This window comes from Cibotium barometz, chromosome 30 (genome assembly GCF_041138505.1).
Source record: "Cibotium barometz isolate CiBa-2024 chromosome 30, ASM4113850v1, whole genome shotgun sequence".
Classification (NCBI taxonomy): domain Eukaryota; kingdom Viridiplantae; phylum Streptophyta; class Polypodiopsida; order Cyatheales; family Cibotiaceae; genus Cibotium; species Cibotium barometz.
This window is the reverse complement of record NC_141075.1, coordinates 29,756,463-29,774,336: the sequence shown is the minus strand read 5'-3', so window position 1 is coordinate 29,774,336 and position 17,874 is coordinate 29,756,463. Positions and strand designations below refer to the sequence as shown.

The 17,874-nt window shown below is 46.5% G+C and overlaps 1 protein-coding gene across 4 annotated transcripts in view; it reads right to left on the bottom strand.

Moving 5' to 3' along the window:
- The window catches only part of LOC147621368 (S-adenosyl-L-methionine-dependent methyltransferases superfamily protein), a 77,563-nt gene that overhangs the window by 48,004 nt on the left and 11,685 nt on the right, over positions 1-17,874 (bottom strand). For 2 of the 4 annotated variants that reach the window (XM_086824106.1, XM_086824108.1), the window contains exons 3-5: positions 7,583-7,669; positions 6,354-6,418; positions 94-174 (exon numbers count right to left, since the gene is read on the bottom strand). In XM_086824106.1, the coding sequence (XP_086680232.1) occupies positions 94-174; positions 6,354-6,410 (138 nt within the window). In that variant the 5' untranslated portion in view covers positions 6,411-6,418; positions 7,583-7,669. Of the gene's footprint in view, positions 1-93; positions 175-6,353; positions 6,429-7,582; positions 7,670-17,874 lie in introns of all 4 variants that reach the window. The other 2 variants (XM_086824105.1, XM_086824104.1) reach the window with 1 other exon arrangement.

Here is a 17,874-nt window from a genome sequence, read left to right as displayed (position 1 = left end):
TAAGAAGAATAACTTATCAAAGAACTGCAAAGCTTGCTGCTCCATTATCTATCAGCTGAACGCATGCCACCAGTACAGTGCAGATACTAATACCTGTCCTGCTCCGACATCCACAATGTGTGTTGCATGTACTGCTTGTGCCAATCGATCAACTACTGCCGAGAGAACCTCCACCTTCATATGTGAACAAACTCAAATTTAAGGTTTTTGGGGTTAATCAACAAAAAAATAGATTTAAGGGGGCAATAGCCTGAATGACCTTTCATGATTTTTAAGCAGTTAGGACCATAGCTATGAGAAACAGAAACCGCATTTGGTGAGTGGCCGGGGGAGGAGGAGGGCACATCAGCAAGGAAGATGGCAGAGGAGAAGAGAGGAAATGAAGGGATTTAACAGGAAATGGAAGAGGGAAGACAAGAGAGGAGATGAAAGAGGGAAGAGATGAAAGAGTCCAAGAGACCGCCTCTGTCCCCCTCCCCCCCCCCCCCCCCCCCCCCCTTCAGATCCTCACTAGGGACTAGAGAGACATGCTCTCAGGCAGTGGAGCATCAGGTTCCCACTGTTGACAACCCTGGTGCCGAAGAGTGGTGGACCATTGGCCCAGACCCGGGCCTTCAACCGACTTCCAAAGCTGAGCGTTGCCATCGGCGTGCCAAGCTGGCAGAGTACGGAAGGATTCGGTTCTGTGAGAGAACCGTTTCGAGCATTTATCACAGCACCCACCCGTCGGCGATGGGCCCCCTCCAGTCACAGCAAGGGTCCCTCCAGGCCCCTCCGGTTTGGCGGCCGCTCCCCCAGCAACCTCCCTCTCCAATGGATCACTCCCAGCGCCCCCCCCCCCTCCCTTTCCTCCTCCTCCATCCTCGCCTCCAACTCTTCTTCCAGAGTCCCCTCTGCCCCGTCCTCTTTCTCCAAGCCCACACTGCACCTCTGCAGAGCACTCTTATCGCCCTCCAACAGCACTCGACCTGAAGCGGAGGTGGCTGGCAAGCTCCGTTCGCCGCTCGATTCATCGGAGCCACTTCCCCAGTGAGGGCTCTCTTGCTAGAGTCCCCAGGTGGGCCCCCCAGATCTTGGGGCTGCCTGTGGATTACAGTTTCTTTCGATGTCTTCTAGTGGGAAGTGACAGATATTTCTGAGAAGATAGTAGCTCCCATTCGGATGTGTGGTGTTTCGTCACCCTAGACCTTGTACGCCAGAGAGTGGCATGATGATCTTCTCCTTTTCTTTGAGTGCAGCCCTAGAGACGGAATGGGACTCGAAGTCGATGGCTGTCGCCATCCAAGGGCAGGCAATTGAGCTTTCACACCATCTTCACGATCTTCGCATCACCGACGTGCTAAACCCACTTCTGGCCCTTGGCTAGGATGGAGCTTGGAGGCTCAAGCCATAGAGACCACGACGGGGAGGTGGTAGCCTCCAGCTTGGAGGTGCTGCTCTTTGTATTCTTGCATATCTTAGTCGCAATACCCCTCCCCCCTTCCTTACAGATACCTCCATTGTGATCGATGGAGTTCGGAGTATGCCTACTCTGATGCTCGGACAAAGTGGCGACACACGGAGGACAGGACCCGCGCCTTCGCCCCAAGACTGATTGTGATTATTCCTCATCTAAACCCATGCCCAAGACTCTTCGAGTGGAGGGCAGTTCCGATAGTTCCGCCTCCCACAGAGATTGATATGCGGATAGCCTCATGGAACATTCAGGGTTTAGGAGGCCCTCAGTGCTTTCAGAGGTGAGGCATCCTCAGAGGTGAGCTTCACAGAGCTACAGTTGGGGGACCCATCGACATTCTTTTCCTCCAAGAGCACCACCTTTCGGAGGGGCGTACCCGCCGTTGCGAGAAGATTTTACCAAGCAGGAGTCACTTTTTGGTCTCCCTCTTTCGGGCCCTCGGGGACGCAGGGAGTTTTTGTCAGTGAGCAGCTCTTGCCAACACTGACAGGCTCAAGTGTCATAGTCTATAGGCAAGCACAGTGGGTTACCATTATGATTGGGGAGGATTGCATGGCTTCCTCAATGTTTATGCCTTGAACGCTGCCACAAGAGAGCCATTCTTCTGGAGCATAGTCCGTCAGACCCTTCCTCAAGCTGACTTTTGGTGCATGGGTGGAGACTTTAACACGATTGAGGCAGCAGAGGACAGATTCGGAGGAGGCACGGCCACAGTCTCAAGCGCAAAGTACTATGCATGGGAGGAGTTGATACTGGCACTCGGGGGACAGGATCCTTGGCATCTTCCAGCGTCTGGGCGCAGCCCTGGGAACCTGTGCTTCTCACGGTCTAATAGGACGAGCACTGGCCCCAACCTCTCTCAACTTGACAAATTTTATGTGGATGAGTGGGCTTGCGGCCATGGGGGCATGATCGGCATCTTGGCGGGCACTACTTTTTCAGATCACGCTCCAATTATTATGTCCTTAAGGGACACCTGGAGGCAAGCCAAGCACACGAGCTCTAGGATTATGGACAGCCTTATACAGAACCCCAAGATCAACAACAAGATAGAGCAGATATGGGTGGGACTGGATTTTATTTCAAGCTCTGTCACGTGCACCTTGAGGCTTGGATGCGGGCCTTGGTGAGATTAGCAACTTTTTGCAAGAGGCAGCTCAAAGCAAATTGGGAGTCTAAGGAGGGATCTTGCTTCTCTTCAACCGCTTCACGAGAGTTCCCCCGATAGCCCTTGGATTGAGAATCAGCTTGCTACCGCCTGTATGGAGCCCGAGACCTTCTCCCGAGCATGTATTGGTCAGGTACAACGGCGGTTGATCCGGAACTTCTTATGGGCCAGTGGTGCAGGAGGCTTGCCAAGGCCAAGGTGGCATGGAGAGTGATCATTCAGCCATGACATAAAGGGAGCCTAGGCATCATCGACCCTGCTATTCAGAGCCGCGCCCTGCTGGGCAAGCTAATTGTTAGAGGACTCCTTCCCAGTGGTGAGCCTTGGAAGGACTTCCTCTTGGCCCGAATTTCAGCCCGCACCCCGAGTCTAGAGGGCCCTTGGCCGCAGAGTACTAGATGGATCTTGACAAAGATGTGGGCCCGCAAATTTAGCCCAGCTTTTTGAGGACAGATTTGCAGCCAGTTTACCATGGGGCACATTGAGCATAGGACCTGCCACATCACTTGGAGATTGGCTTGCAGTGTGCACATAGGCAGTTACCCCCGGAGGTTCAGAAGAGAGGCCTAGCAGGGATCCGGATAGAGAAAGACTCAGCATCGACATCGACTCTGCTATTCCTCAAGAGTGGTTGACCCCTATCCTAGACCCAACCCTGCCTCTGTGGCTAGGCATGTTTACTAGGCATGATATTCTTTTGGTAGTCCACGGAGCGGACGAGGGCACTGGTTGATCACTTTTTCTATTGGTCCCCATGGCAGATTAAAGAGATCTGAGCCCCCCTTGGAGGATTTCAATGGCCACACCTTACAGCAGGTGAGGGTGACTGGATTTCAGTCACATGAGTGGCACATAGACCCCCGCTAGCCAAGGAGAGATTTTGGCGACTATGGATATGGGAGAGCCAACCTCTCACGCGCCTCTAGTCAGATCCAGGAGAGTGGACTTGGCGTGATCCTGCTGATTGGGAGGAGACTCTAGATGTCCCCTTTTTTGCATAATCAGCACGGCTAGGCCGCAGAATTCAGATGCCAGAGTTTGATGGCACCCCGGCAGCAACAATACATTGGCAGTCATAGGGCCTCTCCCAACTGTTCCCTTAGATTTTTGGAAGAGGCTCTGGTATAGTTTTCGGCGTCAAAAGACCACCCTCTTTCTTTGGTTGATGGCACACACGAGCTTGGCAATTGGCAGGTGGTTGGCCATTGGAGGTCGACCAGCACTTTGCACGAGGTGCAGCCACCCTCAGGAGTCCTAGCGACATTGTCTTTGGGATTGCCCTAAGGCTCGGCAAGTTTGGTAGCGGATTCTCCACATCTTCACGATGGACAAGGCCTCTACCCGGATCATTACATGGGGCACCGTCGATTGGACCACAGAGGCTGAGGTTGTCGGGACTTACGAGGAGGATGGTGAGGGGCTAGCCCTTCAGATTTCTCACCTCCGCATTTCGATAGCACCCAGTCACAACCCCATCTACTGACCACTTGCGACCGGAGTTTGTAGTAGCATTGCAACCTGGCACATATGGCGAGCTAGATACAGCAAAGCCATCGAGGGTACCCACACTCCGCCTACGGAGTCCATCGGGAGCATTTGGCTCGACATCATCCATACCCTCCGCGATCAGTGGGGGAAGTTTGCAAGGTGGCTCTAACCACATGCGGAAGTGGCGGGAAGCTTTCTTGAGGCTCGCGGCCTTGCCCTTTTCTCACCAATCGAGGTGGTGATCCCACTTGGCATTACGGACCACCTATGTATGAGATAGCTTTCTCCTCATAAAGCGGCCAGCCGGAGGGGAAATGCATCTTTCTCCACCTTTTGATTATTTGATCCCTGCCTTGTACATGAGGTGAGTTTGTATCTAGCCCATCGTGGTGGCGGTTTTTCATTAACTAATAGAAGGATCTTTTTCCCGGAAAAAAGAAATGGGATTTCCAGAGGGAAACGCTAGGGAGATGCCAGAAACGGGAGAGGGACCCAAGGGGAGAGGGGAGATTTGTCACTAGCTTTAGCCACAGTTCTTAGCCATTTTTCCAAGCCTACACTTGGAAATTGTGGACATTGAACAAAAGCAGACCACGTTTCTACTAGCTGCTTGCAAACATGGTGGAGCCCAATTCTATTACGTATCCGCACACCTGAACTAGCCCATCTTTTGTCAAGGAGAATTATATAAAGCATGGCACAAAGTACTAATTTTGAAAAAAAAGTCATTCACATGAAAAAAAAAAAGTCTTCCTGTGGTAAAACTGTAATTAGTTGAAAAGCTCAGAGGCTGTGGAGGCACCTTAATTTTGTTTCATGTAGAGGAGAGGGTGCAAACAATATCCGACCAAATGACAGAGTGAGTGAACATGGCTACTTGCTGTATGGTGACCCTACGAGCTAATACTGTACACACACCACCTCAGGATTATATGACTATATAAACACTGTGATTCACAGGCAAGATGTTTCAGGGAAAATTAGAACAGGCTTCACATGGTTGTACAATGGGTTTGGCAATCAGGTGTTGGGGTTTGGCCGTACAACTGCTTCTGATCACCTCTCTCCGGCCCTCCCAATACGACCAAGTTGTCCAGGCAATAGTGAGGGAGTTAAATGCATTCCAAAAAAATGCCTATGTAAAGTTGCCTTTGTCTGGCTAGACTCTACAGCTAGAGCTTTAAACCCACAAGTATAGAACATCAAAAGTAGTTTAAGAAGCACATGCAGATTTCAGAATTGAGGATAAATAGGAATACAAGAGATGAAGGAAGACATGTGGCAAGCTAGGTTTTTACAGTTGGTCCTCTTATTTTGGCATAACCTATCAGATGCTTAATTCTACACTATAGCATATACTCGTCTTTTGATGTTTGGGTAGTACCGCAAGCCACCATAGGTCCCACTTACATCCAAATGTGACACATCAGCTGCTGGCATGGCATGCTAATGCCAAGGCAAGAACATATGGCATGTTGCACATAGCTATGAACAACATGCTTATCCTCTTCCCTACATATCACCCTCTCATGCTATTGTGGCACCTATACTGCGAGAGTGCCACATGGCACACTGGCTGAGGCTGGCACACACATACAGAAGGGTCCGCAAGCCTGTAGCAGAGTCAGGCAGCAAGGAAAAAAGTGCAAGGCAGTCGTGGAAAACATGGGCAACAGCCAGGCGGGACCTAGACAGGATAGTCAGGCCCACATGTGTGAAATGGGCAACATTAAGTGCTGGTCGTAAACAATAATACTGGCCGACAGCAGTTAAAGTGGCCAACTAGTAATATTGGTGCATGTATATACATCCGCTGGAAAATCACCAAAATCCTGCATTTCTCAGCGTTGGACTTCACACAGCGTTTCTCTGTAGACAAAGTGCTAGCCAGAAGCATTCAGCAGATCACAGGGTACAGTTGACCTTTTCACTCAGCCATATCTTCTGTGCTTGCAGGAATTCAGTTGTATACAGAACAGCAGTTTTAGGACTCGTGTTGTGTGCTTTCTGTTGATTCCACTGCACTTTACTCTCAAACCCTAGAACATAGACACGAGTGTTCTACAGCTATTGTATTCCCATGCTTCTAGGACCAAGAATGCACCAATATGCTTCCTTTACTTGCAAAATACTGTGATTGATTAAGGACACACATTCACACACAGATTACACATTTGCATATCCAAGACAGTTACAGACAACCTTGCAAGTCATCAAAAGACACCCCAAAAAGAGGCATACCTCATGTAGCTTCTTGAAGTTCATGCCCTGTCTCAAAACGCTGCTTATCTTAGGCATGGACAACCCTGGAAAAATCTACAAAAAAATTCAGTGACCATAAAGTATTTTAATTTTGCCCAACACGAATTAAAATGTTTCCATACCCCAAAACATTCCAATGTGACCCTGTGTATGCATTCATTAAAATGGTAGGTGATTTGGACTTCAGGCAATCAGGGTAAAGAGGTCATAAGAAACAGTTCGTCCATACTTGGCATGATAAAAGAATAACATACTTGAACTCTGTGCCTGCAATTAGTTTTTTTTCTCAAGTTTGGTTATGACTAAGGAACCTTGCCAAAACCCCATTCTTGTGTCCTGCAAATACTGTTATCTTGCAAATTGCCCCTTGGCTAGCTGTCAGGAAAACTGCAGCTTGTTCCTATACGAAGCTGTGCCTCTGAGGCAATGCCATCTTTTGATCCTTCAGGTTTAAGGCAGTATGCCTTCACCCAAGGACTGAGTTGATTGGGCATCCTTTGGAGGGGGCTCAGAAAGCTAGACAGCTGAAAATGCGCATTTCATTTCAAAGAAGACCCTTACTTATTCAATGGTACTGGCTACTCTACCTTGTGTGGCCCATTCATTAAGAAACCCCCAATGGTGTGGGCTTGGCTACAGGTCTGATCCAACAAAGGAACCTTACAAAAATAGCATCAGCTGAAGAGTTCGAACCCCCAACGGTGTGGGCTTGGCTACAGGTCTGTAGGAGGATTAAAAAATTCTCCCACAAACAAAAGAAGACGCAGCTAAGATTCAACAGCAGACCCTAGTTTGCTTCCAAATTCCAATATGGAAAAATGGGGTAGGGAAAGACCCTTAAAAATCCCCGACATGACAGAAATGTGGGTAGCAGGGTCTCTCATTCAATATGTTGGCATGCGGGTGGCAAAGTCTCTCATTAAGTTGCATGCCACAGTGACCCTTAGGATGACAAGGTCTCTCATTTAGAATTTGCACCACTACATCCTCTGAATTTGCAAACAAACTCTAATATGAACCAAAGGGATGCTAATCAATACACGCAAATTGACAACATCAACAAATCCAAGCACAACATGCCCAGATGCCTTCATCTACCATCCTACACAATTGGAGAAAAAATCTGTAATAAAAGAACAAGCACGATGCAAGGGTGGAATATGGAAAGGCTCAAGAGTTGTAAGCGTAGAGACAACAGCAGAGCATACCCTTTCAAGATCCCCGCCTGGCTGTCTAAACAGAGCCAATGATTGTGCAGTTTTTACGAAGTCCTTCAAGGAAGCGCACCAAGTGTCCTGGTGAAGCAAACACCCCAGGTCAGCACATGACTAACACGCTTTTCTGTCACAGCCCTTAAAATAGAATGAAATACAGGTCATATTACATAAACAAGTTGCAGTACATCGTTGCGCACAAATGAATGCATTTGTGAGAGAATTTAATTTTTCCCTGAGAAAATCAAACACTCAATTACTACAAGGGTACCACCCTTCCAAAATATTTGACAGTCAAGGCAGCAGACAACTCGCCAGACCAGCCCCACAGGGGAGGCACTAAGCCGGTTGTACACCATGTATAAATCATTAAAGGAACCTTGCATCGAGCGGAGTTGTGATTTTTGGTGTCCATTCCAGCCATTGCCCCTGTGCCAAAGATGAAGCTTTGAGGAGCCCGATTGCACACTATTGTCATTGCACAAGAGCACCCGGCAAAATGTCAATTATCTCTAGTGTGTGGGTGTAGGATCCAAGTCTCTTGTTGACTCAACGGAAAACTATTTCTCAGCTAGATCATCAAAGTTCCACCAATTGAACTAGAGTATCTATAGTGTTATATGTAGTGAATGAGCCACCAATAAAGCTAGAGTATCCATAGTGTCCATTAAAAAGAATGCCTCTTTGGAACAAAATTAAGCGTGCACGGTGCAGTATTAGAAAGCATTACCTTCAGCCTCCATTTTCACCTAAGTTGCTTGACTTCAACCAAGCTTATGTTTTGTTTCATCTAATAATCAGTTTCATAGCTATAGGAAATGTATGTTTTAGCATAATAAGAAGGGTAGACCTTCAGTTTCAAACGATTTGGATCTTTATCTAGTCATGTTGCATATGGCAAAAGAACATAACTTTTTACAATTCATATACACATTACTGATGATATTTGTAGGGCTAACTATTTCATTCTTTGGTTTCAAACCCACAAAACCTCATTTGTATTAAGGTAGCTGCTAGAGTAAGGCATATGAAAACCTTCCAATCCTCAAGGGTACAAAACCACCTCAAAAGCCTTCCAAGCCTCTAGGTTACAAAAATAATATGGTCTGCATACATACATGTGTACATACAATACAAACACATATGTGCATGTGTAATATGTGTGTGTGTGTGTACGTGTGTGCGTGTGTGCGCGCGCGCGTGCATGCGTGATTTGCTTCCCTCCTTGATTATGCTCAGTTCTTCTCCTGGTGCCGCTACTGGGCTCTATGGACCGTATATCATGCACGGAACACACAGTTATTTCAGCATACCTCGGTGGATGTTTATGCTTATTTTCGTTGTTCTTTGCTTCAGTCTCTTCGAGATGCTCATTTACCTGGACAACTTTCCTTGCCTCAGCTGGAAGTGTTTTATCACTGTTTTTAGCTTTTTGATACTGGCTGTCCCACTCTGGGACGGCCATGCATGTACATTTTAATTATAATGAAACAGTGGATTGCACCCAAAAAAAAGTGTGTGCATGCACGCACGTGTGCATATACATATATATGTTTATGGTACGTATGTACATTTACATGTATATATATAGGTATATATACGTATATGTATATACATGTAAAGATATGCTTTCTTGTATACATTTGCGTATAGCATATATATATATATACATCTATGTATATGTACATATTCATATACATATAAATGTATATGATACATATACACATGTACATGTACATGTGTGTGTGTGTGTGTGTGTGTGTGTGTGTGTGTGTGTACTTGGGTTTTGAGAAATTTATCCGTAAACCATAGCAATGAAATGTATGGAATGGCACTATAATTTATGGCCTCCCTCCGGATGGCATTGTCAAACACTTGGGATACCCCTTGGGTTGGGGATTGACAGCCAAACAAACATGTGATTGGTGTTCCAAAGACTCAAATCAAAATTGAAATACTGGAAATTGTCTACATGGCCACTGCATGTACGATTGCGCATAGTCCAATCGATCATTATGGCATATGTACATTCTTATCTTCCATTGGGGAAAGGCGAACTTACACTTTTACATTATGGAAGCCATGGAGCTATTTTGGAAAACAAAGCCCATGTCCATGTGCTAGCCAAAAAGGCAACCCTGATTCAAACATTTCTGGAACAAAAACAGCCCTAGACAATAATGATGTTAGCCTTGATGACCACCATGTCGCATCATAGAGAAAGCTCAGAGATATGCTACATCCTCTCAAACCATTGCCCCCTTTATCATCAGTAAGGAGAGGGGTTGGGATGTCGCCATGGGAAAAGCAAGGGTGTATCTCTGTTACTATGCAAAAAAAAACCCCAAAAAAAAAGATTGATATAAATGTGCCGATTGTAAATTTTCAAAAAAGCGAGGGAAAATTTAGAGAACTCCAGATAAAATCTGAGATATCACGTAAACCACTTACCAAAGCCTTCCCCTAGTTCTATGTACAAGAAGAGAGGTGCGAATCCTGCTCCCCATTGTTTTGTCCCACGTTGAACGTTGGAAAGTTGAATGCCTAAGATGTGCCTTCTTATATAGGCCACACATGGCTTTTCTCAACCCCAAAAAAAAAAACGCATACTGCTTTTTTCCCCCAAAAAAACAGGCACCCCCTTCTAGAATACCCAAAAAGCACCTATAATCGGGCTGTTTTAGGAAGTTCTTCAAGAAAAACAGCACACGTGCTCTCTTTTTTTTGTTTTTTTAGAAACAAGATCGAAAATAGCAACTCGCTTTTCTCTCTTCTCAGCGGCCTATGCCATTATATATACCGTCATAAGGTCAGATGAATCTAAACTTACGAATAATTTTAAAAGAAAGAAGAGAATCACCAAAAACAAACAAAATTTAAAAAAAATAAAATTTAAAATTTTTAAAAAATAATAATAATAATAATAACTTGCAAACATAGACAAATACATAACTAAATCACACACGCCCACATACACACAAACAAATTCTTTATTGAACCACAACAAAATAATTTCTAACAAACAAGCTAAATAAATTTTTAATAACTAATTAGCAAAAACAAACTTTAAATGACTAATTCACTAAAACAAAACAAGTAAAGACAAGAATACTACAAAAAAAGTGAACTTTACCTCAAAGATTGTCCAATCGTGAACTATAAGATCATCAACTTCATCATGCATAGCATGGACTAGGTGCTACTACATCCTTACTCACGTCATCAACGCCCCAGAGTAGGTGCAGATTTACATATAAAAAATTTTGTCCCAACCAAGAGGATACAATTTTTATACATAGACCAACGAGCTAAGTGTCTAGCACCCATTGTCCTGGTTCACTCTCCCTCTACTCTACTGCACAACCAGCCTGCTGCTTCACTGTAGGAAACCAGCCTCTCATGCTTTTCTTCACATGAAACCCGTCTGATGCCCACATAAGCCTCTGTGCGCAGGCTGCAATCAACCCTCTACCATAGGTTTCGGGCCATCAACTCAACACCCCTTGCCTACACGTATACAAAGCATGCAAGGGGACTCCTGGGTATCAATTGCAGCCTTATCGGGAGTTAAACCAGAGAAAAGCCAGAGTTTGCTGATGACACAGCAACTTTCCTTTCAGGAGACGTGGGGAATCTCCAAAGATTTGCGGAGGCGGTCAAGGTTTTTTGCCGCACATCAGAAGCACAGATCAACTAGCACAAGTCGTGTGGTTTTTGGGTAGGCTCTGCACCTGCACCGACTTGGCGCCCAGTTGAGGCTTTCCAGTGGATCCTGAGGGACACTCTAGTTCACTATCTAGTTGCCAAGTGGGCATTGATCTCTCTCCTATGCAACAGCTCGCCCCTCTTCTTCTCAGTATTCAGAGGAAGCCTTTATGCTGGAGTTCTACGCTAGCACGTAGAGTGGTAGGGGCGAACCAAGTTCTTCTTGCCACCATGTGGTACATCACTTCATGCTAGGACTTCTCTCAGGCATGTATTGGCCAGGTACAGCGGTTGATCCGGAACTTCTTATGGGCCGGCAGTGAAGCGAGGCCAGCCAGGGCCAAGGTGGCATGGAGAATGATCATTCAGCCACGTTGTAGAGGGGGGCTAGGCCTCATTGACCCTGCTATCCAGAGTCATGCCGTGTTGGGCAATTTATCGTTAGAGGACTCCTCCCGGTGGTGAGCCCTGGAAGGACTTCCTCTTGGCCCGGATTTCAGCCCACACCCCGAGTCTAGGGGGCCCTTGGCCACAAAGTACCAGATGGATTTTCACAGAGATGCGGGCCCACGGTTTTAGTTCAGCTTTTGAGGACAAATTTGCAACCAGCTTACTTCGAGCTTGGGATCACCTCAAGCCGGCCCTTAGGCAATAGCTCCGACAACCTCAGAGGAGCGGCTTCGGCAGCCTTTGGTCTAGAACCCCCTGATTTGTTTACCTAGTGGCCACATGTCTGACCTCATGTATCATGGGGCGCCTTGATCATAGAACCAGCCAGGTCCCTAGGAGATTGGATCGCACACAAGTAATTACTCCCAGAGATGCAAGAGAGAGGCCCAACAAGGGTCCAAGGTAGAGACAGGCTCAGCATTGACATCAACTTAGCTATCCCTCAGGAGTGGCTGACTCCTATCCTAGACCCGACTCCCCCAATGTGGCTAGGTGTGTTTACCATACATGATATTCTCATGACCCCACTAATCAGAAGGAGACTCTGGATGCCCCCTTCTTTGCATATACAGCAAAACTAGGCCGTAGGATCCACATGCCAGAGATTGATGGCACCCCGGCAGCAGCAGCACATTGGCAGTCACACAAGGCCTCTTGCACCGTTTCCTTTCAGATTTTTGGAAGAGGCTTTGGAAAGGTTTTTGAGATCACCCTTTTTGGCGACCAAGCTCATGCCAAAGATGGGAGATTTACACTAGCATTGCAGCCTGGCACATTTGGCGAGCTAGATGAAGCAAGGCCATAGAGGGTACCCACACTCCACCTGCTGAGTCCATCAAGAACATTTGGCTCGACATCATTCATACCCTCCGCGGTCAATGGGGGAAGTTACAAGGAGGTTCTGACCAAATGAGGAAGCCGCGGGAAGCTTTCTTGAGGCTCTAGAGGCCTGGCCTTTTTTTCACAAATAGAGGTGGTGAGGCTCAGTTTTCATCTAGGAGTCACTTGGTGACATCTTTGTATTCACCCGAGGTACTGAGGCTGACAATACATCTGCTTATGGGACTTCTACGGTATTGTGTACTAGTCACATGAGATGGTAAAGTTGGGTATGGTTCACAGTCGGCCGCACCATGAACTATAACTGCAACTATGGATGGTTTTTGCCTTTGCAACTAAGGTATGATTGAGGAAGATTGGGACATTGATCTTTGTCATATGGTTCTGGCTGATCTTGACCAGGGATCGATCAATTGAATATTGAGATGATGCTATTTGTAGAGTTGGTCTCCTTTGGAATGGCATGGTTTGGTTTAGCTTAAAGTCTGCAACAACCCGAGTTAACACTTCGAGACCCTATGAAGGGCATAAGTCTTGCGAGCAGTCTTAGAGTTGGTTTGGTTCATACATGGATTGAACTCTATTTGTGCATGTATTTATACACTTTCCGAGGTATTATGGTATTCTGGTGTCATTGGATCCTGATACCCTTGGGAATACAATAGGTAATACTCTGGATGTCTCACGATGAGATGCATGTATGTTCATATGATACATCAAGTACTTTATTATGTTCATGGATGCATCACTGAGTGTGGCTCCTGCGGGATAGCCATGAGACATATGTGGAAAGTACTTAGTGGATGTCTTGTTTGGATGCATTGAGTGCTTTCATATGCTCATGTTGTACCTTCGGTTGTGGGTCCTGCGGGATACCCATGGGCGTAAGGCTTGCGAGCAGCCCTGAGATTGTTATATTGGAGTAGGTAGAGCATCTTGAGGAGCATATTGTTTGCGAATGCATATATGTGTCATGCATATGTTTGTCATACGTAGAATGATGCATGGTTTTATTGTTTGGCTAACACAGGTTACATGTTTCCACTTGGTTTTAGACTTTTGCTCCAGGTTCTGAGGAACAAGCAAGAGTTGTTTGTCACTTCGATGTGACAGTGTGGCCTTATTTTTCAGGATCATTGTTTCCTCACCCAGATGCACTGGAGGGGCATTGCTTTGGTCATATGGGGACTTTTTCTTCATTGGATGCTTACTGTGTTATTGAATGCAATCGAGGACGCTTGCTATTTTTCAAGAGGGGGGTATGTTACGACCCTATGTTTTTCCCTCTGGACAACAAGCAGGTGGGCACGAGCACGGGCACGGGCACAGGCACGGGCACATGATGGACAGTATGAACAGGCATCAGTTTGAATGTGAAAAGGAAACTCATAAGTGTGGCCAGCCCAAGTGTGAAAGGGGACAAAAAGAAATTTATAAGGTTATAAGGTTTTAAAACCTTTGATGGCTAAAAATATTAATATATATTTATAAGCATGCGTTTGGCAGTTGCTTTTTGGTGTTTTTGATGAAAAGCTCATCGCCTCCTTATAAAAGGTGAAGGGTGGCGAGCATGAAGGTGGTCGTGTGGAGATCGTCGTGTGGGAGTCGCCGGATTGTTTATACCAGGAGCTGCTGTGCATACCACAGGCTACTGTGCATGGGGCGGCCGCTGCTGATGGGCGCTGCTGCGCAAGAGGGCTGCCGCCGTTGTTGGGCGCTGCCGCCGCCGAGTGCAGCTACTGCCGCTGCTGCTGCTACGTATGGACTATAGCCGGGCAGCAATGGGTAGTATAGGGCAGCCAAACAGGCAACCAAACGGGCGACCAGCAATGGGCAGCCAGGCAGGAGTTTCTTTGCAGCCAGTCGGGCAGCCAGACGGGTGTCAGATGGGAGGCCCAATATGCAAGTGGCTGCATGTGTGGAAGTAGTCAGCGCGGGTCTCTCTCTATCTCTCTTGGAAGAAGGCGAGCTGAAGGAGGCACCGAGGGGCTAACAGCCAAGGGGTTTCTCTCCCTCTCTCTCTCTCTCTCTCTTCGCAAGCAGGTTTTATTTTACGAGATTGGGATGAAGAGGATCCAATTAAGAAGCACAGGATGATGTTCTTGGAAGAGATGTGTGTTGCTCTTCGTCATGGACTTCTGTGTATTCAGGGACAGATTGACACATCCTCTTTCTTTCTCTCTATGGGTTTTTGGCACTGTGATTGGATGGTGCTTATATGTGGTTTATCTCTCATGGAAACAGGACATTGGTTTTCGAGAAGAAACAAGACTGTGGTATCGAGGAAACACGCCTAAGGTTATGGGATACAGGTCTATGGTTTATCAGATACAAGTCTTTGGTTTCATGTGGAAAGCATGTCTTTGGATTCATGTGAACAAGTTCTAGTTTTCTCGAGGTTACATGCAAGTTGTGACTATAGGAAGGACATGTGGTTTGGTACAGCCCTACTGCTGTTTGGGAAAGGGTTTGTGGGATCCATGGTAGAGATGGAGAAGACCTTTTCAAGCAAGGAGGTGTCGTATAGGTGTGCCTTCTCTATGGAATGCTTTGTTGTAATAACGAGATTTCTTATTTGGAAGTCCTAGGTGAAACTATAAGGGATCTTGTTGGTAGAGGATTCTACGAGTTGTACTTTGTACTCATATTTGATCAAGTAAAGAAATACCGCAAGGGGCGCCACTGCGTTTTGGGGCCAATCGGTGTCCTTGTACTATTTGCACGAGCACTCTAGCTCCCCTGTTTGTTTTACTTTTTCAGGTTCCCATGGGTGATGAAGTGTTTTGTGTGCGAGTGTTTGTTCCACGTCAGATTTTTGAAGGCCGGTTTCATGGTTCCATTGCCGGGATATCGTTGACTTTCTCAAGGAGGCGAGCCCGTGGTTACATCAAAAGCTTCAACATGTGGAAAGTGAAAAGGAAGTGCAAGAGACAGTGCAGGATTGTATGTCTTTGCCTATATGAGGTGAAGAGCAAAAGCTAAAGAAAAAGCTCAGGAGAAAAGACACCAAGGACAGGAAGTAGTCGGCTAGGAACAAGAAGCAGTTGAAGTGTTACGGTGCAAAAGACGGGTTGAAGGCTATGGCTTTCGACATTTATACCGGTGGTATCTTCACGAAGTAGTCGGCTAGGAACAAGAAGCAGTTGAAGTGTTACGGTGCAAAAGACGGGTTGAAGGCTATGGCTTTCGACACTTTGTTACCGGTGGTATCTTCACGGAGGCTTCATGGATTCGGAAGACAGCTTCTTTCTATGTTTAGCAATGGTGATCTACTATGCTTCATTGGGGACTTGTGCTTACCACTTGGGTGGAGTGCAAGCAGGTTTTGGGTGCCTGAGGATGTATCAGATGAGGCTCAACCGGAAGCAGAGGAACTTGATGAGCTTCTTATTCCGGAGCAGATACTGGCACATATGGAAAGAAAGGTACAAGGTAAAGTTTCCCACCGCTATTCTAAGAAGTTCGAGAACTGTTCACCGATGGATGCGAAGTGGATGGAGGAGGGTGACTTAGCAGATTCACCTAAGGTATTGCAGCTTTATCTTGATGTCCTTGAGTTAGAGCCGACTCTTGCGACGGCTCATTCAGGTTCAGCAGAGCATGGGTCTGGAGCATTGCCTGATGCTCAAGAGGGGGGTAGCACCTCCGCTCCCTTGTTATAGACAGGCTCAGTTTTCATCTAGGAGTCACTTGGTGACATCTTTGTATTCACCCGAGGTACTGAGGCTGACAGTACATCTGCTTATGGGATTTCTATGGTATTGTGTACTAGTCACATGAGATGGTAAAGTTGGGTATGGTTTACAGTCGGGCCGCATCCTGAACTATAACTGCAACTATGGATGGTTTTTGCCTTTGGAACTAAGGTATGCTTGAGGAAGATTGGGACATTGATCTTTGTCATATGGTTCTGGCTGATCTTGACCACAGGATCGGTCAATTGGATATTGAGATGATGCTATTTGTAGAGTTGGTCTCCTTTGGAATGGCATGGTTTGGTTTAGCTTAAAGTCTCCAGCAACCCAAGTTAACACTTCGAGACTCTATGAAGGGCATAAGTCTTGCGAGCAGTCCTAGAGTTGGTTTGGTTCATATATGGATTGAACTCTATTTGTGCATGTATTTAACACTTTCCGAGGTATTATGGTATCCTCGTGCCATTGGATCCTGGTACCCTTGGGAATACAAAGGGTAATACTCTGGATGTCTCAGGATGAGATGCATGTATGTTCGTATGATACATTATTATGTTCATGGATGCATCACTGAGTGTGGCTCCTGCGGGATAGCCATGAGACGTATGTGGAAAGTACTTAGTGGATGTCTTGTTTGGATGCATTGAGTAATTTCATATGCTCATGTTGTACCTTCAGTCGTGGGTCCTGCGGGATACCCATGGGCGTAAGGCTTGCGAGCAGCCCTGAGATTGTTATATTGGAGTAGGTAGAGCATCTTGAGGAGCATATTGTTTGCGAATGCATATATGTGTTATGCATATGTCTGATATGTAGAATGATGCATGGTTTCATTGTTTGGCTAACACAGGTTACGTGTTTCCACTTGGTTTTAGACTTTTGCTCCAGGTTCTGAGGAACAAGCAAGAGTTGTTTGTCACTTCAATGTGACAGTGTGGCCTTATTTTTCAGGATCATTGTTTCCTCACCCAGATGCACTGGAGGGGCATTGCTTTGGTCATATGGGGACTTTTTCTTCATTGGATGCTTACTGTGTTATTGAGTGCAATCGAGGACGCTTGCTATTTTTCAAGAGAAGGGTATGTTACGACTGTGTGTTTTTCCCTCTGGACAACAAACAGGTGGGCATGGGCACGGGCACGGGCACGGGCACGGACACGGGATGGACAGTGTGGACAGGCATCACTTTGAATGTGAAAAGGAAACTCATAAGAGTGGCCAGCCCAGGACAAAAAGAGATTTATAAGGTTATAAGGTTTTAAACCTTTGATGGCTAAAAATATTAGTATATATTTATAAGCATGTGTTTGGTAGTTGATTTTTGGTGTTTTTGATGAAAAGCGTATCGCATCCTTATAAAAGGTGAAGGGTGGCGAGCATGAAGGTGGCCGTGTCGATATCGCCGTGTGGGAGTCGCCGGATGGTTTATACCAGGAGCTGCTACGCGTACAACAGGCTACTGTGCATGGGACAGCCACTGCTGATGGGCGCTGTTGCGGAGGAGGCGGGCTGCCGCCGTTGTTGGGCGCTGCCCCTGCTGCCGCTGCCGTTGTTGCCGCCGCCAGGTGTGCTGCTGCTACGTATGGACTTTAGCCG